Source organism: Vulpes lagopus, chromosome 13 (assembly GCF_018345385.1).
Source record: "Vulpes lagopus strain Blue_001 chromosome 13, ASM1834538v1, whole genome shotgun sequence".
Taxonomy (NCBI): domain Eukaryota; kingdom Metazoa; phylum Chordata; class Mammalia; order Carnivora; family Canidae; genus Vulpes; species Vulpes lagopus.
The window spans coordinates 28442816-28469585 of record NC_054836.1 but is presented as its reverse complement, the minus strand read 5'-3'; the positions used below and the strand labels follow the sequence as shown (position 1 = coordinate 28469585).

At 36.0% G+C, this 26770-nt stretch overlaps 1 protein-coding gene across 12 annotated transcripts in view; it reads left to right on the top strand.

Annotated features, from left to right (window-relative positions):
- The window catches only part of ETV1 (ETS variant transcription factor 1), a 98358-nt gene that overhangs the window by 28551 nt on the left and 43037 nt on the right, over positions 1–26770 (top strand). For all 12 annotated transcript variants that reach the window (XM_041727994.1, XM_041727992.1, XM_041727989.1 and 9 more), the window contains 2 exons: positions 20738–20867; positions 23560–23748. In XM_041727994.1, the coding sequence (XP_041583928.1) occupies positions 20738–20867; positions 23560–23748 (319 nt within the window). The remainder of the gene's footprint in view (positions 1–20737; positions 20868–23559; positions 23749–26770) is intronic.

Here is a 26770-nt window from a genome sequence, read left to right as displayed (position 1 = left end):
ATATAAAAGTAATTGGCTGATGAAATTGTGAAATGACCTAAGACCATTCTTATAAAATAAGCCGCTACTCCAGTGAAGTAACTATTAGACAATGGTTGGCTTCTACGAGACTGGATGTGTTTGACTCAAGGCATTTTACAGGTATTAATGTATTCATTCTTCTGGGATAACAAATTCCTGTATTTTAAGTTTCCAAAGACAATCAAAATCCATGGAAAACAAATTCAAATTTGAGAGTTTCAACAGTTGGCCTCTGCACACTAAATGTAAGAAAAATAGATTCTAGCCGTACCTAGAATTACCAACATTAGAGCATTGTTCAGCACTGTAGAAGAGATCCAGAAGTTGCTCTAACCTCCTGAGACAACCGGTTGGATTTGCAGGCAAACTTGTATAGGTTCACTTCGTAGTTCTACAATTTACCATTTTTGTGATCTTGTGCTAATTATGTAACTCTGTTGAGCCTCTTAAGTAAAAGTTAGGGAAAGTAAATGGGTTGATGTGGTTAAATGAGGTATTTTATGTCAACATTTGGGTACACAGTTTAGTATTTGAGAACTCAGTGGTCCTATAGAAGTAAGAAAGGCATTGTCAGTATATATTTAACATATTATTTTGAGGCCAGAGGATTTCATAAGTGTCAGGTTTCAAAATAGTAACATCAACAGTACAGTTAAAAAAAATCAAAATGGTTGCAATTGATTGATCTAGCAGTGAAAAAAGTTTGGTTTGCAATGTCATTTAGTCTACCTACCAAATGTTACTAGTATATATAATGTAGATAACTATAGTGAGTCAGTTGTTCTCCAAAAAGTAATCATTAGCCTTCTTTCCATTTTGCTCCATTAACAACCAAAAAGGAGGAAACACTACAGTTGTGGCAGCATATACTTTACAAATTTGTGAAAGACCCAGTTCTTTCTCTAGTTTGTATGGTAGCTTGTCTTTGCATAGTGCCCTGTAGAAAACACACATGACTATTCATAACTCACAATTAGAAAAAAAATGGTTCGACAGATCTAACCATTTTTAAGCCATGTTTTAAGTCATTTCATTTAAATAATTGTATACATTACTTGCATAGTTGAAATGCCAAGATAAAGATAGACAAATACTTCAATATTTATTAAATTAGGATACAGTTCATATACACTAAAAAACAAAACAAAACAAAACAAAACCTCTCCCAGCAAATGATTCCTGACATCAAAAAGCATACTGGGAAGTTCGAGAAGAGGAGAAAACATGATAGAGATAGGCAGGATACATTAGAGGGAGGAGTTAACACAGCAGCTAAGAGTGCAGGTTCTGAAGTCCGTTGCCCCCTGTCCACTGTTTTCTAGCTCTGTGACCTTGGTAAGTCGCTTTATCTCTGAATACTTCCATTTCCTCATCTTACTGAGAGGCTCACAGTAGTAAGGGTGCCATAGATGTGAAACAAGGATAGGATAAGTCAGGACATTCAAAATTATTAGCACTATTGTGGTTTGTTTTTGTTTTTTTAAGATTTCATTTATTTATTTGACTGAGAGAGCTCAAGTAGGGGGAGTGGCAGCGAGAGGGAGAAGCAAGCTCCCAGCTGAGCAGGGAGCCCTATGTGGGGCTTTTATCACAGTTCCCTGGGATCATGACCCGAGCTAAATGCAGATGCTTAACCAACTGAGTCACCCAGATGCTCCTTAATACCATTGTTATTATAATATTAACAAAAAGATTGACTACAAATTAAATGAATGGTATAGACAGTAACTTCTATAGTGTGTTTGTGTGTGTGTGTGTGTGTGTTTTAAGAGGTCAACATAGATTGGAATAGTTGAGAATGGCTTCATAAAGAAAATTAAACATGGCCTGAAGTGGAAACCCAGACTCATCAATGGTTCAAAATGAAATGAACCTAGAGATTATCCACCCAGTATCTCTGTATTTGGTGGGTAAGAATATCTCCTATTTGTATAATGCTCACTATTTGTGGATACTCTGTTAAACCCTTCTAAGCTTTTCACAACAGCCCCATTAGTGGGAGCTATTCTACGTTTTTTGGAGGGTGAAAAAATTGAGGCCCAGAGTAGTTAAATAGATTGTTTCTTGTCACACAGCAACCAAGTTGCAGATACAACTCTGGAGTTTACATTCCTGACCACTATTACAGATAAAGCTGTGTGCCCAAAATAAGGTGGTCAGGGCTAAATAGTTTGCCCAAGGTGACAAAAAGTTAGTACCTGAGTAGTTACAGAAGTGGAACTTAATCTTCCTTAATGTCTAATTTTCAATGTATCTGTGCTTACCACTTTCACTATTTGTGTGATTTATACAGTAATGAAGGGAGGACCTATTAGGTGGAATAAAGACCAAGTGTTAATTGCTATGAAATAGGCAGGTGTATTCTCTGTCCCTTGAGAGAATGCAGCAGTGTTTGGAGATAGAGATGTGTGTTGGCTGGTGGTGGAGATGAAGTTTGATAGGTCAGAGAAAGTCAATTTTTATGGGTCAGCAAAAGTCAGTCAGATGTATTTTGGATTTATCCTAAGAACAAATGGGCCAGCCTGGAAATTCCTAAGCATGAAATTTGATGTCATATTATTGAGCAAGAGAAAGTGGAGGAAAAAAAAAAACCCAAAGGGGAAAATACATTTGGGAGGGGGGCAAATGTGTTTTAGCATATATGCACACTGTAGTTAACTATATTTAAAACAAATAACATGATGCACATATATCAGAAATTTTATAATTCTGTTTGTTTAATCTAATGTGGCAATTCAAACAAATGTTTACTGGCTAAGAATTTATGCATGCACTGTAAGGGAAGACTTTTTGAATCATGCTTTATCTGATTTAATTTTTATCCCTGTGCACACCCTCAATTTACAAAGCTTCTATTAACTTCAAAGGGCAAGAAAGAGAATGCAAACCAGGCCTATTATGTTTGTGATCACACAGTCGTTTTGCAGGTGGTATCCATGTGTTTCTCCAAAGTTCATTTCTATTTGCACACATGGAAGGAGAGCAGAGGGACTCTTTCATCTTCATATTTTTCTCGTTTCTTGGAACTATCAATTACAAAGGAGGATTGTATAAATCTTCTTTGTGTGTTTAAGTGCTAATATAAGCTGTTGCATATATCATCTGGCTACAGTATTTGACACACCTACTGGTCCCCTTATTCACGGAGTTAACAGCAGACCCGAAGGCAGAAGTCTGTGTTCTGAAGAATTAGAGTGTTTTTTAGAATATGAAATTAAAGGGAAATGTAAAAAAGAAACCCATTCTACTCATGAGTTTACTGCATTGCGTTCTGTTGGTAAACCATTAAGGGGTTTGGAAGATTTCTGTTGTCATTGCTTATCATCCTCTTTGATCACTAAATGACAGAAAAATGATTATTCTTTTATAACCTATGACCTACAGCAGGCCTTGTAATACCTGTTCATTCGCATAGGCATGCTGGTAACATTGGAGAGTCTCAAAAGGTGAAGTTTAAATAGTGCTTTAGGTTGACAGCAGTAAATATAGGTTTGACTATTTAGACGAAAGCAGTTAAATATGAGACTACATTGAGTGTTTGGATACAATGCTTCATTGAAGAATAGAGATCCATTTATATATACCTTACCTCTAAATTTTAAAAACCCACAAGGATTAGTGATGCAATATTTGTTTAAGTGAAATTTATGTGAAAATCAAATCACATGTAAACTTTCCATCCTAGTTAGTACATTTGTATATTTTGAATAACATAAAGACTTGCATTGTGTAAGAATGAGTAGGATTTGGTATGTATTTTAATGTCACCATGAAACGCTGTGCTGAAGACAGAAGTAAAAAGATTTGTAATCTTCAAATATTGTTGCCTTCGTACTGCAATTTTCTGTTTCCAATAACACCTGTACAACACTGCTACCTAGTTACGCCTTTTATTTTATGTTTAATGTGGTAATCTGATTTCCCCTTATTTGCAGTTGGCAACTCAAAGTAAAAAAATATACATTGGAATGTTGCCATGACACTATTGTTACGGAGCCAAATTTAGTAACTGGTGAGTTGTCTTGATTCCCATCAGACAGGGCTTGATTCCTGAAGGATCACAATGATCTTATTATGAGGAGTTTTCTCCTGTTCTGTAGCCTCAAGAATGCACTTGTGTGATAGTGCAGTAGAGAGGCTCTAGAGTCGACAAAAACAGAAACAGGCATCTTTGGAACTACTAGCTAGGAAGTTACATCAAGAACTCTCTAGAGTTTAATAAAAATTTAAGGATCATTTTCTACACATTTAAGACGCCTTTCTGGAATACTATAAATAGAGTGAAAATGAAGAAAATGTCTTTAGTTACAAGTCTCTATAATTAAAGAATAGTGACATAAAACTTGATTTTATATTTTGAGCTGTTCTAATAATTGCATATTCCTAGGTCCATATCAACTACATCAAATAGAATTGTAACTTTCTATAAATATATATTTCTAAGATTTTGTTTATTTATCCATGAAAGACATGGAGAGGCAGAGAGAGAAGCAGGCTCCCCGCGGGGAACCTGACACAGAACTCAATTCTAGGACCCTGGGATCACAACCTAAGCTGAAGGCAGACTCTCAACCACTGAGCCACCCAGTTGCACCCCAAATATGTTTTAATATAAATTGGGCTTCAGGGTAGAGAGATCAGACTTAACAAGATTAAAGTATTTATCCATGATTAGAGTACTTATCAATAACTGCTCGTTGTAAAGTTTGTAAAGGTGGACAAGAACAATCTTTTCAACTGCTTATGAAATCCTGTTACCTGACTTATTCATTGGTAATTTGTAACTCCCAGCGGTTATGCCAGTCAAAAATTAGAGATGTGTTCCACTAGGTGAAAAAAAAAATAATCTAACACATAACACATTTTTTAAAACAAACTTGTATTCAAAGGAAACAATCTATTAAGAAATAAGAATGTTAAGAAATCTCAAAAATTACTCACCAAATGCTAATATAATTTTAAAACTCTTTGTCCCAGTGACAGTTTTCTTGGGATTTATGGCCGTGGTGAAGCCTACGCATCACTCCCTGGGTTGGTTTTCTTTATAACCATTCAGTTGTTTCTTGTTTTATTGTTGAAGGCTGAGCTTGTGTCATTAGAGACTTTTTACAGTTCATTATTCTGACATAACTCTTGAGCTGTAGATGTTTTTAAGTTAATATTGCTAAGAAATGAAAAAAAGGGCTTGCTTGATGTCTGAAGGTGATGATGGTGTTGTCACAGTTGAGGAAACAAACACTGGTACTTAGTGGTGGGTCTTTATAAGAAAGTCTCATGGACTTTTATAAGAAAATTTGGCCAATATCAATATTATCTGCTGTATGAAGAATGAAGTGCACTTTTCTAAATGTTTTATGTAATATCCATAAATCTTTTCTCCCCCTGCACATTGATCTATTATAAACTCTTTTGGGGTTAAAAATGTGGCTTCTAAGTCATAGTCTTTACTATTACATCTCTTCTATCTCCCATTTCCTTTTGGGAGGCTTCTTAATCTGAGGGGTTTAAATGAACATTTTTTATGATGGGGAAAGCTTTTCTGTAGAAATGATGGTTCCTCATGGGAAGAGCTCTAATATACATTGAAATTAATATAACAAGTTACTTTTAAAGAAAATCTAAGGGGCGCCTGGATGACTCAGTAGGTTAAGCATCTACTTTTGGCTCAGGTCATGAGCCAAGGTCCTGGGATGAAGCCCTGCATCAAGCTGCCTGCTAAGTTGGGAGTCTGATTCTCCATCTCCCTCTGCCTCCCGCCCTTTGCTCCCCATCCCCCACTCATGCTCTCTCTCTCTCTCCCTCAAATTAATTAATCTTTAAAAAAATAATGAAAATCCAAAAGTTTATTTTAGGGAAGACATTATAAAATTTTTGTGACAAATTCATAGTTGGTTCAAATAAATTGCTTTTGTAGGATTTACCTTAGCTAGTATTAACAGCTCTAACAATTGAGGCCAGGTGACAGATAATTTCTTTTTAAGAACGTGTTTACTGTCATGAAAATTGCAAAGTTTCCTTTGTAATTATTCTATCATTGTTATTTGGCAGCCTGTAAAGTTTTATTGGCATTTACTGAAAAGGTACTTTTTTTTTTTTCGTGCTAGCCAGCTGGCTTGCTTTTTTTGGGCAAACTTTTCTAGCTCTGGTATTCAGAACATATTTTCAACTTTGATTGTCTACCAGTGGGATATTTTGAACAAGGAGCCAAGTGGCTAATAATAACTGAATTGATCTCAATCATGTCTTCAGTGCGTGACATCAGAATGCTGCAGGTGTACTTGAGCATTTGAGTGTTGCTTCTTCCTTATCCAGTGTGTTATTTTAGTACTGAAGTACTGACGTGGTCAACGTAAGACCATGCAAATTACAGGCTCTTTTCACATACCTCCTGGAAGAAAAGTGTGTTGAAATTATGAATGAAATGTGAAGATTCACTAACGTGAAGGAAACTAGAATTTTCCAAGCAGTACAGTTTCACCAAATTAAAAATGAAAAGATCCTTTTTAGGGGGTACATATTAAAACAAGTAAACCACAAATATTTGAGGAAGTGGAACAATAATAGAATTTTATTAGCTTTGTCAGGGAGGTGTGCAGGTTTAGAGTTTCAGTTGGCTTGGTGGACTCTGAAGGCTGTGTACCATTTTTCTTATCTCTGGGCTTATTTAAAGACTCTTTCAGATCATCTGAGGCATGTGAGATGATTTCTAAATTTAGAATTATATTGTTTTAGTTCTGAAGAACACAGTAATAAATTGATTCAAGCAAGTATTTGCTTCACAAATTCTTCATTGCTTTTAAAATAATATTGGATACAAGAGTTATACTTTATTTCATAAAAAAAAAACTTGTTTGAATACTTGTTCTTAGTGAAACTTACAAACCCTAGAAACTGCTGGTCTTTTTAGTAATTATTATTCCAAAGTGATGACAGGCAGATTAGTATTTGGCAGTCTTCTTTGGCAATGAAACGTTATCTTCATTTTGTCTTTTTATGTTACTATGGACTATGGAGTAATTAGTGTAAAATTTTAGGTCAGAGCTCCTGTGTTTATGATGTAATAAAAAGAGAAAATTAAAGATCACATTTATCACTTCTTACATCTTAGTAAATATCTCTGGATGTTACCAGTCACATTGATTCTTCTTTGTTATTACCTGTCTTCTTCTTCTTCTTTTTGCATCAGTGGATTTTTTTTCCCCAAAACTATTTGTTAGAGTTCTAGACTGTTAGTCTACAAAGGGTGGCACTCTGGGATTTGTCCTGGAGAGGGCAGAGGATGCAAGATAGAGGATGCCTACCATTGTTTTGTTTTGTTTTTTAACATGTTCTTCCTCTGGGAAGGACCTGTTTTCATGGTCTGTGACTGGTAGTGAGGACAAAGCACTCTTGGTGTCTGGGTATTATGCAGGGCCCATCTGTCATAGCATTCCTCAGAACTTCTTCATGCTAGACCGAGAAACACCAGGTAGTGATGGGCTCTTTCACCCTCTCCTCAGCTAGGAATAGTAAGTACTGCCCAGTCTTTTCCAAATAACATTCTGCATTATTAGAAAGGAATTACAGAATTGCTAGGCAGAGAAGTAATATTTATTTTAATAACTTTGTAGGGCTTAAAGAGTATCCATATTAAAGCGAAGTGGAACAGTTTCTGCACTAGAGGTGTTTTCCATATTCATAAAGGTCATAATTAGGTAATTTATTAAGTGGAGCAATTTTTGAGAGGTATGGATTTGGATAGGCATCTTGATTCAGAACTTTACTTCATTTTATTAGATCTGTTTCTCAAATAGCTGCAGCTTGTTCAGGTTTTATTCCTGCCAGTTGGATATGAAGTGCTGTATGTTTGGGCTCACTGTACAGAATTTGTTTCCAAAAAAATAGTGTCGTGCTGCTTTCCATCTACTGGACCAGTAGGGGTAGGAAGATCTGATTTGAAGCCAATGCAAAATGCAAACTGATTAGATTTGGATTGTTCATACATTCGGCCTTCCTTTCCCCATTCCTACCCTTTTCCAGATGGAAAGACCAGTTTCCCCCCAGAGCACTTTCTCCTGGCAATTAGACTGTGGAGATGAAGATCGTTTAGTGCCACTACTACTGAAGTCCTATTAGAATACGATTGGGCTTTAAAATTTAGAGGAATGAATCAATATGATCTGTACTCGCTTTATTTTTCAATTAATGGTGCCTGTGATGCTTTTACAATTAGGAATATGACTTTGTCTTTTGACTCTACTTTTTGTTTTATTAATATAATAACATATTACTTGCATCAGCTGGAAAGTAGGTGGTTCATGAAACACCTTTTAAAGCATTGAGCATTTTAAAATGCTGTCTTACCGCCTATACACCTTTCTAATATGCATTACATACCCTCCCTTCTGACTATAGTAGATTACACCTGATTTTGCTTTTTCGTGATGATTAAGGCTCATGATTATAAATTTCACTACTACTTGCTAAAACGCAGCAATGCCCTCAATTATTAATGCAGTGTGTGGAGTTCTATATGGACTCAGAATGTTACGCCCTTTGAATTCTTCTATCAAGTCTTTACATTTCCCTCTTCACTCTGACAGTAAGTAAGCAGGTACTTACACCCAGATGTTAAATTTTAAAGCTGTAAAGAAAGATTGCTTCTTCATTTTATAGGTAGGAATGGAAGCCCAGAAAGGCTGTACAGTTTATCCATGAGCCCACAGCTAATTACAGGTAAGGTGGGAACTAGGTAGATATTGCAGTTCCCTCTTGAACAACGTAGGGGTTAGGGAGGCTGAGCCTCAGCACAGTGGGAAATTCATATATAAATTTTGACTTCCCCCAAAGCTACGAATAGCCTCCTATTGATTGGAAACCTTCTGTTATTAGTTGATTAAGACATACTTTCTGTGCTTTATGTATTATATCTTACAATAAAGCTAGAGAAAAAGGAAACATTATTAAGAAAGTTATGAGAGAGGTGCCTGAGTGGCTCAGTTGGTTCGGCATCTGCCTTCGGCTCAGATCACGATCTCAGGGTCCTGGGATCCAGCCCCGCATCGGGCCGCTGCTCTGCGGGAAGACTGCTTCTCCCTCTCCCTCTGCCTATCACTCCCCTTGCTTTGTGTGCACACTCTCTCTCTTGTCATATAAATCTTACTTTTTAAAGAAAATTACCAGGGAATACACTACTGTCCTGTATTTGTCAAAAAATCCACATATAAGTGGACCTACACAGTACAAACACGTGTTGTTCAAGAGTCAGCTGTATTTGATTCCTGATCTTAGTGCTCATTCTTCCAGGACACCCTGTTTGCTCTTTCGTCCTGTCAGACTTTTCTCCATATGTAATATTTGTTTTTGCTCTTGGTGTATAGGTAATGAGCACAAAATAAAATTGGGGACAGGGCAAAATAGAAGAAGTGATGACATAGGGACACCTGGGTGGCTCAGTGGTTGAGTGTCTGCCTTCGGCTCCGGTCATGATCTAGGAGTCCTGGGATTGAGTCCTGCACCAGGCTCTCCGCAAGGAGCCTTTTTTCTCCCTCTGCCTATGTCTCTGCCTCTTTCTCTGTCTCTCTCATGAATAAAATAAAATCTTAAAACAAAAAAGAAGTAGTAACATACTAGTCGGATGGGTGGTAGTCATATTTCTGGAATGTCCCTTTACTTCCTCGAGTTTTGTTTTATCCTCCATGAAAGGAAGTGTTTGAACTAATAACCATAGTGACTGACATTTACTGAGTATTTGCCATATTCCAGGTCCCTTTCTAAGTTTTCGTGTGCCTCACCTTAGGCAATTCTGACACAAACCCCAAGGGGAAGGTCTTATGTTACATAGGGAGAAACTGAGTCACATAAGCAGTTACTCAGTTTACCAGAAGTCATTCAGCATGTACATAACAAAGCCAAGATTAAGCCTTCATGCTCTTAACCACTCTGTTCTTTTATTTCTGAATGATGTCTATGCTCTATTCTTGATTTTATCGGTTTGAATGATGACAGCACCGATGGCTCACAGTATTGAGTACTTCCTGTTACACTTTACATAGTGGCTCATTTAATCATATCAGCAACTCTGTGAGGCAGATGCTACTAGTATCTCCTTTTTTATTTTTAATTTATTTTTTAATTTAATAGATGAGGAAAGGGAAACACAGAAGTTAACTGGTTTGCCCCTTCTTATAGTTGGTCAGCAACAGTGGAAGATTTGGTGTGTCTGTTGGCTCCTCCACTATGCCTTATTGCTGGAGAATGAGTACTTGAGTATCTAACACACAGAGTGATGTGAGTTTTATAGTATTTTTGTTGTTGGTTAGAGGTGATTTGGTTTCTTTCCTATGCGTTCTCCAGAAGTAGGAAACTCGCATGCCGAGGTTATAAGTGACTGAAGCAAATTTTGTGCAAGAGATAATGGGATGTGGAGTAGTGGGGATGATAGGGACTGCAGCAAATAGGAAAATGCAGATCGTGGCCAAAGAGGCAGCTGATACTGGGCTCAGCTAAGTCCTGTCCTGCTTTTCAGGCTGGAAAGTAGACTCAGTATTGCTGGATGTTGTATTTTTCCCTAGAGAAGCCAGAAGTTTGGATTTTTAGACCAGAAAGAGATTTTGAAAAGCATTGCAATAAGAAATTACTTGAAACCATTCCATGAGCCAAATGGAAACATTGGCAACCTGTGGTTTAGATAATCAGGACTGGTAGATAAATGACCTTCAGATGAGGAAGAGTTGGCCGCATCTCTGTATCAATGCTATATTTTGAAGAGAAGCAACACAGGCCCAAACCCAGAAGATTTGTCCATTCTCTTCTGCCTATTAAGATGGCATAATGGCACTCTATAATGTAGAGAAAGTCGAATTAAGTGTACTTTTAAGAAATAACTGTCTTGTGAACCTCTAACATCATCAGAAGGCTTTATTCTGTAGATTATGAGGACTTGTGGCTTCCGACTTCAGCCCTGGTTTCCAAGTCTGTGGATTCCTGATTCTGGATGGGGCCGTGAGGTGCAGGAGCACTTCCCGGACTTTGTCCAAGTACATCTCTTTTTATTCAGAAGCAGCCCCGGTGAGACCCTTCAAGAATCTGCAATAGAATGTGTGGTCACTGAAACCAATAGAAGAGTTTGGTATTAGGGGAAAAAATACTTTGATACCTTCTTCTGAGAAATGCATGGTTTCTCTGAGCTCAGTTCTGGTTTTCAGCCTGCCCAGAAATTTCCTTGCAGGTGCTGAATATGTATTTCCAGGAGCAAGATATGGACAGATTCATGATCATTTGTCTTCCTCTAATAAATGTAGCTCCTCTTTTTTAAAAAATCTTTTTACCCAATCAGCTTCTTTCTACTTGTGATTTCTTTAGTATAGTGGTTTCTAAGTACAAACACTAGCTTAATCCCTAAAACTGGATCTTACCTAATATGCTCTATAATTAAAAAATTCTTAGATTCATAACAAGAATGAGAGTTTCCCTTATTTTGCCTTTTGATTATAACTAAGTGACATCTTGTATATTGCCAAAATAACATCAGAGGGCAAACTAGATTTGGGACCTAGGCCAACTGGTAATATTCCTTTAAAAACATTATATCATCTTTTCTAAAATAACCACTCCACTTCAAGAGCATTATTTAAGAAAAAAATAAATATCACCTTGCTGCACTACAGTCTAAATTCCTGTCTTGGAAATAGTATAGTTGAATGTATTTCCCGAAGCTGCAAATAATGGAAAATCATGAAAACTCGAATCAGGGTCCCTGTCCTTAAATGTGTTTCAGTTTGCATTTTGATAGCAGTTTAGAAATGTTATCGCTTGTTTTGTCACAGACATAATTCACATCTTTCTTCAGGCACTGTAAACAAGAGAAATGGTTTAATGGCCCCATAAAGGCACTCTGCTGATATCTGAGATTAGGCCCGTTAGTAATGGATGTTGGTGCGTGTATTTGTGAGTGGTATGTGTGCACAGTGGGGGCGGGGAGGGCCTGCAAGAGGTAAATGTACTGGAAAAGATTCTTTGAGAGGCTCAGTTGCAGCAGAAGTGCCTTCTGTTTTTCTGTGTGTCTTGGAAGATGGATTTACGGAACATGTGACACTATTGTCTTTATTTGTACACAGGCCTTCCCCTTTGCTTCTGGAATTTAACTGAGTACTAATTGAGGTCATTGCCATCCATTTATCACCTGAAATTGAAATGATATTAACTTAAAGTGAATGCTTTTCATCTAGTGAGTGTATTCCCAACTACATATATTTGTATAAAAGGCTGCATGCATTTTTCATGCCATGCTTGAATCTGGTCTTAAATAATCTAATTTATGTATACCATTGATTTTTTTTTTCCACTTTTACAGTGTTGGTTTTTTCTTTTTTTCTTTTTTTTTTTTTTAATTTGCTGCTTGGCCAAGTGAAAGTATTTTTTTTATAAGCACTTTAGTGTCCACAGGATGATTTGTTTTGATTTTCTCAGTTATGTTTTGTAGACAAGTGTAAAAAACTATACATGGTCTATGTAAATGCCTTAAAATTCCTCAAATAACATAAATTTGTATTGTTTTAGGGACTCAACAACATGTCATTTTTCATCATCTTGTTCATGTATATTCCTATAAATTGGCTGCATAAGGTTGCATACTTGGTTTTGAGAGTCAGTGTAAACAGAGTTAATAAAGCAAATCAATGGGCCTTTGTTAACTAATTTACCTAAACCTTGTCAGTAGGAGGTGTCACTATTCTAACCATTCACTTTTACATTTTCTTTCTCCTCTTTCATTGTAGACCATAATCTAGCATAATCTAAAACAAGTGTCAGCAAACTTTTTTTTTTTTCTGTAGAGTCAGACGGTAAATATATGGGATCATGACTTGAACTGAAACCAAGAGTCAGATAACCAACCGACTGATCCACCCAGGTGCCCCTAGAAAGTAAATTTTTTAGACTTTGCAAGTCATGGGGTTTCTGTCACAAATACTCCATTGTAGCTTCAAAGGAGCCCTAGACTATACCTCAGTGAAAGGATGGGACAGTGTTCCAGTAAAACTTAATTTACCACAACAGGTGGGAAGCCGTGTTCTGTAATTTGGCAACCCCTGTTCTGGAATATCGAAAAGTAGATTATTCTAAAGCAGAATTTTTGAGCAGATCAGAAATCTCAACATCAAAAGGCTCTGTATTCCTAGGTTATTTTTGTTTAAGAACTACACATTCAAAAAAAAATTTTAAACCTACAGATTTGATTCAAAGACTTATTAGTTCTATTTAGTGAAGAAGTAATTAAAAATGTGATGGGTTTCTCTTCTCAGAGTAAATTGTTTTGTACTCACAGAAATTGCTCCACTATTTCACTCTTATGATAAGGATTGTGAAGAAAGCAGAGTGAAAGGTCAGAGCCAAGGCAACTTATCACTGTAATTATATTCACTGTCCACATATAGAAGGGGACCCATCACTTGTGACATTTTGGTTATCAGACTCTAGGGGAAGCTTTAGAGGCTGAATAGCAGCATTTTTCCTTAGTTCCATATGAGTGGTGTGAATTTTTAAATGCTTTTGGTCACAGTAATAAATTGAAAGAAAGCAGAATGCCTAGCAGTAAGCATGAATACTCTGAGAAGTGTTTTAGATACAAGTGGCATGAATATATTATTAAAGTCATATATATGTAAACATGCATTCCACACATATGAATTACTCAAACTTAAAGGACACTGGCTAATATCTTTATTATAGAAAACACTTTAAAAAACAAAATAAAGCTCTGATTGGCCTTCTTTGAGTTCTTGAAGGTAAGACTGTGTCTTACCATTCATCCTTATTCTATAGCTTTATCGTCTTTCCTCCTCTCAGCACCTGGCATCGTATCTAGGCCATAGTAAATGAATTAACTAATGAAAGAATGAATGGATAAACATCTGATAGGAGGTTATAGTGGGGCTTATGTGTGTGAAGGAATAATAATTGTGTTTATTCAAAATGAATTTGAATTATGTGCTCAAGAGTTGTCATCAGAAGTCTAGGGCTTTTATTCTTAACCTGTTATAAATAAGTTAGTCCTAGGTCTTTGGATAGGTATTAAGCTTAGCTTTTTTATACCTTTTGAAAATTTTTTGCAAAAGTGGGAGGTATAATAAAGGTCCTTCTTGTCTTGAATGATGAGAATCAAATACAGTAGGTGAAGATTCTTTGAAAACTTTGTAATACTATATAAATTTGAAGGTTTTAAAAAGCATTATAGCTAGAGTTTTCTATCATGATTCTAAGTTCAAGCACAGTTCAATAAGTCACTACTTATAAACATATTATCTTTCTTAAATGTATCAGAAGACGACATCATCTTCATTCTAGAAATATAAGCAGAAACTCAGTGTATAGATTAAATTGTTTATTCTCCAGACTAACATGAACCAGTCCATTAAAACAAACATGGTCTGTTTTCAATTTAATGCTAGAAAAATGTTCCAGTGTCACGATTGTTTAGGAAATTATTCTCCTATGAGTAAATTTTTAAATTCATTATCATCATCTCTGTTTTAAGGTGTTCAAATGTACTTTGAACCAAAGACATGGTTATATATAAGCATTGTTGGCACTTAGAAAGGTGGAGGGCATCTCTGCGCCCCAGTAGAACGAGGACAAGATTTTGCCTCTGTTCTAGAATGTAGACCGAAAAAAAAAAAAAAAATGGAAGCAAGATGATGCCTTGCAGTTCATAGTTCTAAAGTGAAAACCATTATTAATTTAACCAATCCTTTATGACGAGTACCATAACCCCAAGTAAACTTTAAAATTAAGAAGTCGTTAAGTTTATTTTGGAAGTGCACTTTTAAAAGTCCTGGTATTTTGGAGCTCTTAAATTTAACCATTAGAAGAACCCAGTCATCATTAGTCAGCCTTAAGATGTGGTTTTAAAGGTCAAGCCTCCATCAAAGAAAAAAATGCAAGATGCAGCTCTTGCAACTCTTTCTGCGGCTCCTCCTCCTAAAGATCTGGTTGTCCGGAGGAGCCGGGGGTCATAAAAGTTTGCCTGGAAACGCCCCTGAGGAATGCCTGAGGGAGGCTGCAGATTTCACAGATAGGTTTTCTGAACTGTCCAAAGTCAGGGGTAAAGATAGAACATGGTATTTATTATTTGAATGATCTTTTCTTTGTAAATGAAATGAAGGAGTTAACTCCCGCAATTTGACACGGTGGAAGACAGAAAGATTCACTTTAATTAAAACTTGCAAACAATGCAGATGCGTGGCACCGTCTGTGTCAGACCCAGCAAGGTCCGTACAGTCAGCGAAATGAAATGTACCTAGCAGCCCGGCAGCAGGCTGGAGCCGTGTTCAGTGAAAGTAATTTAATTAGTGTTGATCATGACTCCAGATGATGGTGATTTGATAAGGAATAATTTAGTACTTAACAGCCTTTTACATGCACCAACTCCATGTGGGAAGGTAAAGCAAATTGCACAAAATGAATGTGCTGCGTTCACTTGTGCCAGTGCCAGTGAGCTGGAAAACTGCCTGTTAGCAGACGCTCAGCCTCTCAGCCCTGTGAAGAAACACCCGACCCGTTCTCGGCTCAGCCCTGGGGGGAGTCTCCTACTATCCTCCGTTAGGAATAAATGGGAGAAGTCACTTTGGTGATCTAGAATCTCTAGGAAGAAAGAGATGGAAAGTGAAAATGGGGAGAATAAAGTCACATGTGGTTCTTGTGCAGAGTGCTGGAGATCTTCAGATTGGCTCCCCCCCCTTTTTTTTTCCCTCACAGCAATTAAAAATCCCAAGCCAACTTAAATTCACTGGATTACTTATTTGTTTTACATTTAGGAAAAAAAAAAAATCACAGTTCCGAGGACCCAGGATGATTAAGAGGCCCACACACGTTGCATGTGTTAGAGACACATTCCTGTTGTGGAGTTATGTTTGGAGTAGGGGAGCCCCAAACTTCTGGATTTGGAGAACCTGTGAAAATCCTCAAGTGTGCGCATCTATTAAATAGAAAGAGGTTGTTAGATTTTTTTTTTTTTTTTAAGTCTTTGCAAGTACTGGATCTATTCAGTGCCACACACACTGGATCCAGGTAGGGATAAGCATCACAGTGGATTTGAAATTAGCCCAGTTAGGAGAATCACCTAGAAATTTTTATAAGATACAGAATCCTGATATATATCCCAGCCTTAATGAATCATCACCTCTGGGAGTGGTGTATTGGTTTGTTTAGGGCTGCCATAACAAAGTACCACCAACTGAGAGGCTTAAAAAGCAGACATTTACTGCCTCGCAGTTCCAGAGGCTTGAGGTGTAAGATGAGGGTATTGGTAGGGTGGTTCTGAGTGCTGTGAGAGAGTAGCTATTCCATGCGTCTCTCCTGGCTTCTGGTGTTGCTGGCAGTCTTTGGCACTCCTTGGCTTATAGAAGCATCACATCATCTCTGCCTTTATTTCCTGTGACATTGTCCTTTGTGAGGGTCTCTATATCCTAAATCCTTTTTATAAAGACTTGAATCATATTGGATTATATTCCACCCTAATGACCTGATCTTAACTAATCTTCTCAGAAAGTTACATCCTGAGTTGTACTGGCATTAGGACTTTCACGTGAATTTTGGAGGGGACCTAATTCAATCTATAGCATCTGAGGCCTGGGAGTCCCAGTTCTGTCTTGTTTTGTTTTGTTTTTCTCAAAAGTACCTGGTTAAATTTTATGATTGGTCAGATTTGGGATCAACTTGCCTTTGATAGCTTTGGAGGGTTCCTTACATCCTTTCATCTAAAGTCAATTTAGGAAGCTCATGGAACCAGTCTGAGAGCAGTAGAGCTGCAGGCAGTGTATTCACTAGGATGGATAGTACTTTTTCTTCTAAATTGATATCAGTAGATACTTTGATAGGAGTCTACCGTTATTCTAGCAACCATTCCTGATGGTACCCCAGATTTGTCATTCCTCCCCTGACTCATCTGGAATGATTTATCCTGTCCAGTTAAAAATAAAACACACTTCTAAGACCCATTCTCAGATGGGTCTGCTGGAAGAAGAGGCCAGGCATGTTCAAGTATTTTAAGTTGTGTAGCGTTGCTTGTTGCCCCTCATATTTTCTTTAACATTTTAGTTGGGATATGCTGTCATTATTATGTAAATTTTTAACTGCACAGTTTGACGAATTTTACATATGTGTACATTCATAGAAGTGGCACTCAGAGCAAGGTATAAGTATTCCCAGCACTGTAGCAGGTTACTAGTGCCCTTTCTCAGTGATTAACATTCCCATCTACCAATAGAAGGGAATTTTTTCACTGTCAGTTTGGTCTGTTCTTGAAATGAACTTACTACATACTCTTTTGTGTTTGACTTGTTTTACTCCTACATACTCTTTTGTGTTTGACTTGTTTTACTCTACTCCATGTCTATGAGACCATCTATATTTCTACATGAGTCAGTAATTTGTTCATTGTTGTTCCTGCATAGTATTTCATTGTATGAATATGCCATGAATCATTTACCCATTTTCCTGCTAACGAACATTTGAATTTGTCCAGTTTTTGCTATTTTGAAAAAAGCTGCCATGAACATTCTTAGACATGGCTTTGTGTGAACATATGCAGTCCCTTCTCTTGGATCTATCCCTAATAGTGAAATGACTGGGTCATGGGTACATTTATATTGCAGCCTTAGTGGATGCTGCCAAAGAGTTTGCCAAAATGCTAATACCAATTTATACTCTCAGCAGCATATATAAAAGTTCCTGTTGGCTCTAGGTCTTCTTCAAAACTTGGTAATGTCAGTCTTTTGGAGCTTAGCATTCTAGTGTGTGTTTAATGATAATCTTATGTGGTTTCATTTGCATTTTCCTGATAAGTAAAGATGTTGAATACCTTTACATAGGCTTTTTATTGTTGTTCATTTGTTTGTTTTATGATTTGGATGTTTTATTTTATGAACTGCCTGTTCAAGGCTTTTGACCATTTTTAATTGGGTCATTTGTTTTGTCTTAAATTTGTAGCGATTCTTATTATGGTGAATATGAACTTTTTGTCATCTCTCTATTGAAAACATCTTCTTGGAGTTTGTGGCTTACTCTGTAGTCTTTTAATAGTGTTTTTGATGAAGAGACATTCTTAATCTCAGTGAAGCATAATTTGTAGGTTATTCTCTTTTATGGTTAGTGCTTTTAGTGTCCCATTCACTAACCCTATTCTCTCTCAAGGCCTCAAAGACTTTTAAGATACACTACTATTGGATATAATAGTAGTCTGTGATAGATCTGGTATTTTGATAAATATAATACACTTTACATCATACTGTATATTTATTCTTGAAGTCTCACCTATTTTATCCATACGAGTTAGATGCAGTCTCTCAGGTATAATGATTTGGTACTACTTTGAATGACAAATTGAGTTCCTGATGTGTTGCTACTGCTTTTTCTTAAGAAAAGTGTAAAACCCAATACGTAACCCAAAGTGCTGAACTTGGGCATACCATTTTACTGTATATGTTCAAAGAAGTAGTAAATAGTTGAAAACTGTTAAGAAAGCAACAAATGTATAGTCAGTGGTTTCATCATACAATATTTATCATTCTAAGAAGCAGTACACAAACCCACACAGGCAGAAAATTTTCTTATTTAATACTACTTTAAATCTTTTGTGGATTTTTTCACATTTTAAAAAGTTTTTATCATGCAAATTTGAGAGTTAAAAGTAAAGAGAATAATGTAATGAATTCCCACCTACCCATCAATCAGCTTTTAACATTTATCAATATTTTTCTAATTTGATTCATCTTTCATACATTTTTCTAGACTATTTTATTTTATTATTATTTTTAAAGATTTTATTTATTTATTTATGAGAGACACAGAGAGAGAGAGAGAGGCAGAGACATAGGCAGAGGGAGAAGCAGGCTCCACACAGGAAGCCTGATATGGGACTCCATCCCGGGACTCTGGGATCATGCCCTGAGCCAAAGGCAGATACTCAGTTATTGAGCCACCCAGCCACCCTCTAGACTATTTTAAAGAAAATCTCAGACATCTAATTATTTTCTCTGAACACTGTATGAATCTCTAACATTAAATCTTTTTTTGTGTAATTACCATTCCGTTATCACATCCAACAAATTAACAGTAATTTCTTAAATATCTAATATCTAGGCCATATGTAGATGTCTTGTTACCAATTTGCCTTTTTATAGTTTTTTTTTTCCAATTAGAATCCTAACAAGTCCTCATGTTCTCAAATCTCTTCTGTCTCAATAACTTCTGACTTGTTAAAGTTAGTGAGCATGAATCCCTTGACATGTGAAAACACATGTAATTTCTCCTTTGTTTCTGTTCCTGTACTCTCTACTTTAAGTAGGCATGTTAAACTCAGAGTATATCAAGAAAATACTTTCAAATAGACCATCCACTGGAATTATTTTATTACTTTTTGTTAAATTTTTCTTAGATAACTAATTTAGGTGAAATGTGCCTATTTCTTTGGCAAATGTATACTCTACAATGTTTCAGGTGGCTTTTGAATACCATAGAACATTTCTTTCAAAATCATGTGCATATTTTAACAAGTAGCATATATTTGCCTATAGCTTGGTAGTTCTTGATATCAAATTATTATGTTAAATTATATACGACATTCAAACGAGTACAAGTTTATAATGCTTGTTATGTCACAATCAAGATTGAATGGCATCATAAACCATGAAGTTTCTCTTGTCATACTGTCCTTTATAGAATACAGACTTAGTATTTTGTGTTTTAGTTCCAGTTCTTAAAGGAGTTAGAATTAATCTCCCAAATGTTTATTCTTCTTGTGTTTCTTTCTTGATTAATCATTTGTGTATATTGTACATGAAAATAAAATCCATTCTCATGTGTATCTTTTTACTAATTTTCCTTTTATACTAAAACTTCTAATAGGATCTCTAACAGGAATTGTTTTCAATTTCATAAAGAAGAATGAACATATATATGGTGTTATGTATTGGCTTTAAAGCTGTTTCTTCCCAAACATACATATTCCTATAGCCTTCATATTTTATATGATCTTTATATTATATTAAGCATTAATATATATAAGTATAACCATTAAGTCATATGAAAAAGGAGAAAATAGCCTTTGATACAGAAGAATTATTTTGTGGTAGATTACATTTGACATATCATTTTCACATATTTCTCACATTTTATCTCATAATTCTGCTAAGTAGAGTTAGCAGAGTTATTTTATAAATGAGCATTGGCCTCAGAGACATTGAATTGTTTGCCCAAACTTTCATCAGTTACCACTGGACCTGCACTTTGATTTTCTTTCTTATAGTTCAATTGCCATTCCATGAAACCATTACTATTGATGGGCTTGAGATATTTTCCTTTCAAAGACACTGAAAATTGTGTTTTAGTCCTCACTTAATTCTTAATCAGTTTTCTTCTTTAATCACTGAATTTTTTGGAAATGTTTTTAAAACTTTCTGAAAACTGAGCTTCTAATTTTGTTAATACAGCTAAGCAAATTATAAGTAATTCACTTTAAGTAATGAGAGTTCAAGCATGCATTTTGTTAAACAGTAAAAGCAGAAAAAGAATGTAGTTACAGAGATTCTCTAGAATCTTTTCTTCCATGAAATTCACTAAATGTGATTTTTCATTTTCAGTATGAAATGTTAGTGACATTTTAACCAAGAGAAGTCGAACAGATTACTTAATTTCTAATACATTTCATTTCTGTGGATCTTTTTGTTTTGTTTTCTAGTGGCTTTTCATGGCCTACCACTGAAAATCAAGAAGGAACCCCACAGTCCATGTTCAGAACTTGGGTCTGCCTGCAGTCAGGAGCAGCCCTTTAAATTCAGCTATGGAGAGAAGTGCCTGTATAATGTCAGGTAAAGCCATCAGGTGGATATAGGGGGTGGTGGTTTTAATTAAAACTAAAAATCCAGAATACTATCAGTTCTCAAGTTCTATTTTATATGAATTACATCTTTAGCAGATAACAAGCTAATTAGGTAATGTGTTCAGCCAAACTCTGAAGAACTGTACACTATCTGATCGTACACTTTTAGAATCATTTTAAAGCAATAATTTTCATCCAAATCATTAGTTGCTTTTCTACTGTAGTAATGCATCCTGGATTTGAAACGAGGGTCTTCCTTGGCATGAACAGCTATTGAAAGTTCTCATTAGAATGAATGCATTATGCACTTTAGATAGAGTCTGTAGAAAAAAATGAAACATTTGGCAGGTCTGAGCAGTACATTAGTTATCTGACAGGCTTTGCAGATGATCTATAAGATGCGTTCCTGGAGAATTGCAATAAAGTTAGAATTTTATAAGGCTTAGTACAGGCTATTATCTATTAAAAAGCCAGTTGTTCCTTTTGATGATAATAAAGGGTGGAGCAGTAAAATTACTTTGTTCATTTGTTAGAAGATTTGATAACATATATGTTCATTAAAAACCCTTCATAGTAAATTGCATTCTGTTACTTTTCATATTGTCCTCTAATTGCATGAGGAGAAGTTGGCTCTGTATATTGAGCATCATTATTCTCAATTACAGTAGAAACTTAGTTCTTAAAGGGACCTCATTTGGAAACTTATAAAAATGACTACAAATATTTGCAGTTTTAGAAGTTACATAGATTCAAGTTCATAATACATTATGATCCAAAAAGTGTTCTATTTTCTCATCTATTTGCAGCATGTAGTGTTATATCCAAGATATATAAGATTCAAGAAACTTAGAATGGTGCAATTTCATGGCAGCTGACCAGTGTTGGGATATTCTATTGCTATTTGTTCTTATAAACTTGTTTTTTATATATGCTTTTTTAGGAAGATTACCAGAGCCTGGAATTATGAGCCAGCTTACTTAAAACTGCAAAGCTTTTATTTAAAAAGATCTCTTGTAGAAGCTCTTAAAGCATAAAGCATACTGAGTTCAGTTAAAAATCATATTGATCAATCTGACTTTTATTTGTAGTGTTTTTATTTTTGCATTCTCTCTTTTAGAGTAGTATATTCACAGAATAATTATTTAACATACTGAAAAATTTCAAGTTAATGAACCAGATATGTAGAATTGTCATTGCATTTCGGTACTGATCAGACGTGTAACTGTGAAATTGCTATTGCTTTGGATGACATACCTGACATTCATCACCTGAATATTTTGAGGTTCTTCTTGGAGACCGATAATTTCCACAGCAATGTATGGGTTAAATTCTAGTATTTCCATCTCTGTACAAACAAGATAACTCAATACAGTATTTCACAGAGGAAAAGAAAGTAGTGTCCCAGGGCAGAAGATAGATCTTTTTTTTTTTTTTTCTTTATAGGGCACGAGACAGGCAAACTATTTTGTAGAAGAGGTGGTTTTTTTTTTTTTTCTTTATAGGGCACGAGACAGGCAAACTATTTTGTAGAAGAGGTGGTTTCTCATTCAGAAATATTGGTAAGGGAAATAGGTAGAACCAAACATAATATGAGTACTGTTGACTTTGTTTTAAAGCCAACAGTTGACTTACCCAGCACACACTCCTACACTTCTGTGAAGTATTTTTGCACTTGGATGTAATTCTGTGGTATAGATGTGGCAACTGAATAAATTATTACATAAGTTAATCCAAAAAGAATGTTTCTTTTTTAAGAAGCAAAACTATGTATTGATAATTGCTTTTTATTTTGAAAGAAAATATATTATTTTAACCTAGAAATACCTTTCTTATTCAGTAATATTAGTAAAATTTATTATCAGTAAATTATTTTTTAGATTAGAAAAATTCGTTAAATCATATTCCCAAGAGCTACACAAAGGAAAGCAACTTAAATTCATAGTGTATGTAAAAACAGTCTTACTCGTTTTATTCTTCGGTAATTGTGTTTAGAAGTTAGACTATGATAATAGGATTTTATTTTTAAGAACCTCATTTTGTACCTATTCCTATACTCCAAGAAAATTTAACTGTATCAGAGACATTTTAATTTGCCTCATTACTCTTTATTATCCCATGTGAGGAAGTTAATGCCAGGCATCATTTATTTTATATAAAAAAATGAAAATAAGGCAAAAGGAATGCCTTCTTAAAATTATATCACAAATAAAGGCAAGCCAGGAATGGTCTCCATCTTATGAAACTGAGGTTAGTGTCTTGTTCTAAAATCTTATGTGATATGGAACAATGATAATATCAGAAATATTTAATGACTTAGGAAAGCTCTATCCAACTTGCTTGAGAAGGCATATCAAGAATAGATACATCAATAATTATTTCCATAGTTCCACTTTTCTCTTAGTGATTTTCCATATGCAAAGTTGTTTGTGTAGTAATTGAAACACACATTTTTCTCTTTATGCTGATACCGAGTTATATATTGATTATCCTCTTTTCTGCTTAAGTGTTGGATGATTCTAAAGATTATGTGTTTTAGGATTGCAAAAAAACCAATAGATTTAAAATTCTCACTTTCTTATAACTTGAGCCTGGAATATTTTTTGCTTTTCTTGGGTTGGAAGAAAAATTGTTTAATCGTTCCAAAGAAACAAATGTGCTCTTCTCTTTTGTTCTTTGGGTAGTGCCTATGATCAGAAGCCACAAGTGGGAATGAGGCCCTCCAATCCCCCAACACCGTCCAGCACCCCAGTGTCCCCACTACATCATGCATCTCCAAACTCCACTCACACTCCGAAGCCTGACCGCACCTTCCCGGCTCACCTCCCTCCTTCGCAGCCCATACAAGACAGCAGCTACCCCATGGACCACAGGTAAACTGCAAGTACTATTTTTTTTTTTTTTTTAATGTTTTTAGCATCTTGAAAGAAATTCCTGTTACCAATTCTTAGGACCTATGGTAGATTTAAGGTGAGCATATTAATTTTGCACATCTTTGCAAAATATTTTTAGAAAGAGCTTGCTCTATCTGTAGTTATAAATAATTTGTGGAGAAGGTCATTTATAAACATTCCTTTTATAAACATTTAAATTGGTTGCTAAAGTGGAAAATTAATCTATATACTGACATTTGAACATTTCCCTTTCGCTTTGCCTGAATTAAATTGCCTCACTTAAACTTTAAATCAGATCATCCCATTTTTATGAGCATATGTGTGTACTTGTTCTATAAAGTTAGGAGACTAATTTTAGTAGGTGGCTTATGGAATTAGGTTCTTTACCTTAGATTGAATGGTTTAGCTGTACATAGTTTTGCAGAATAGAACTTACTTGATTAAAACTATTTTCCATCCTTTCCAAGTGATGAATATTTAATGTCACTAGATGCATGACCCTGGACACTTCAAATATAAAGTAAAGAGATAGGGACTGAATTATTATTACTTAGAAGGAAGGCAGGAGCCAGAACGTGGACCTAAGGAGTTTGCTGCAGTGGATAATTCTGGACTCCTAGAGATGAATTTATATTTAAATAAAATATTAGAGTACCTTTAGCACTTTGAATAATACAGCTTAAAACACAGGTTGATTGTATACAGCATCCTTCCTTTCCCTTCTGCCTTGTAATTATATAGAGCCAGTGGTGTGCTGGGAAATGTTTAACAGTGGGCTTGATGGGACAAAAGCCAGAAGACGTCATCTGTAGCATTTGATAAGTCTGTGATGTAAATATTCCGATTCCAAGCTGTCTTTGTGACAGCCCTGAAGGTAGAGTCCGAAAGAGATCTGTAGTAGGATACCTTTATTTAGTATTTCTGCTGTTTAGATAAAATAGACTTAAGCTCCAGAGCATAATTAGTAGTAAAATGTAGTAGAACAATTTGTAAGCGATGAGTTTTGAGTACTTATGGTCTTTGTTTTTAATACAATTTTTAGAAAGTTATACATTGACATCATTTAATTCTTAATAATCCTGTGTTTAACAATTGGCTCACAGTATTTCTGAAAATTTAACAATAAGCCAGTGCAAACTGGCTCTGACACACCATTGTAAAAATAACTCAGCCGAAGGAATCCTCTGGATCAGCAGAGGAAACCAGAAGATGTGTCACTAGCAACTTTCTGAAAATACAGAAATACTCAGATCTACTTTTTTATAGGTTATTTAATGTGATTCAATCTCAAATGCAGTTAAATCTCTTTTGGTATGATGGATAAGATAAAAGCATTCTTTATAATGTGAAACTAAGCCGGATTTTTTTCTACCTTTGTTTCCATCACTAAGTCCTCTTGTGCTTTGGTTATGAAATGCCTCCTATGATCTTTCCCTTCTCACTCCGTAGACTTGAGACCTTGTCAGCGCATGATGGTATGTGCATCTGTGTAAACAGTTTTGTAAATACAGATGAAAGAAATCTTATTGCAGGGTGGGCCATTCAACAGATGCACATTGTGCAGAACTGGGAGAAGGAGTCCAAACAAGAAAAGCCAGTTTTATTTTGTCCACTTCTGGTGACTTCCCAGAGTCTCCAATTCTTGAGGCTCTTGGGCTTGCAGTGAGCATAGGCATTACAGCTTGTGATGTTGGCCCTTTGCGTGGAGCACTTATTTCTTAGGGAAGGTGACTGCTGAACCAGCAGAATGCCTGTGTTTAGGTGACCTAACTTGAAATGCTTTAGCCAAATCCATTTTAGTTTCTCCACTTGAAGTCAAATATTTGAGACTGAGAACAGCCGGCCCGGAACTAGAAGAGGGAAGCTCAGGGTCTTTTCCCACTGCCCCCTACTGAGTTTTGAGGACAGGACCAGCTGGCCAATCCCAGGAAAATCTCTGAAGCCGTATGTTTCTGAGGAGGATTTCTTGGAGGGTTCTAGCCAACAAATGACAGTCCCTCAGTTATAAATAGCAAATTTGCTCTGGGAACAGATCCTTTCTCCAAATAGCCCCCTCCAGCCCAGGCACCCCACCTCACTCTGGGAATGCTTTATGGCCAACTGGGCTGCACCCCTGCTTCCTTTCCTCAGGCTCATTCTGTTCCTTGGGCCAGCCCTTTGGCACGTGTTCCTAAACCCACTGTGCAGGAGCCCTGTCTCTCTTTGTCAGTGTTTCCCTCCACTTATACGCTGTTTTTCTGTATCCAAGAATCATCAGCATGCTCTCCTTACCCATTAACTCTCTCCTAGAAGCTCCTTGAGTCCCTTTACCTTTATCATTGCCCAGTGTCTCCTAAGAATGGCACGAGACACTTGTAGCTTCCTATGCAGCATGCATGTTACATATATATGCAGTCCTCAGCAGGTACCAACCAGAATGGGGTTGACTCGTAATAACAAATGGCTTGATTCCTTACAAAGCTTTCAATATAAGTATTATTAACTTCCATTTAAGGCTTCACGAGTGAGCTGGTTTCTTATTTTAACTTCAAGTTACAATTTTCTGATTCACTCCTTGACAGTTCTTAATGATAATTTCTGTTTCTTTTTTTGGCTAATGAAATAAGCAAGAGAAGGGAAATGAATGCAGTGCCAGTCAGCCTGTTTTGCAATATCCGAGTTTCTAAGTTTGTTTTCTGCAGGTGTAGGTGGAATTTCAGTGCTTTCTATGGCAGCCAGTAAACTTAGAGTTAAATCACAGGATAGAGAAGAAAGAACGTTTGTAGAAATGCTAAAGCGATTGCTTTGCCATTCTTTAGCTTTTACCTTATTTTCATTTAATGTTACCAAAATTAAATGTTAACTTTCCAAATTAAAGTCTCAGGAATGCTTTTAGTGTTGGGGGCAGGGGATCAGTTAATAGGTTTATATTTGCTCAGAGAAATGTTGGGTAGGTTATTTTTAAGCACTCTTGGGGCATTTTAGAGTACTTTTAAATCTTTAATTAATCCACATCTTTGTG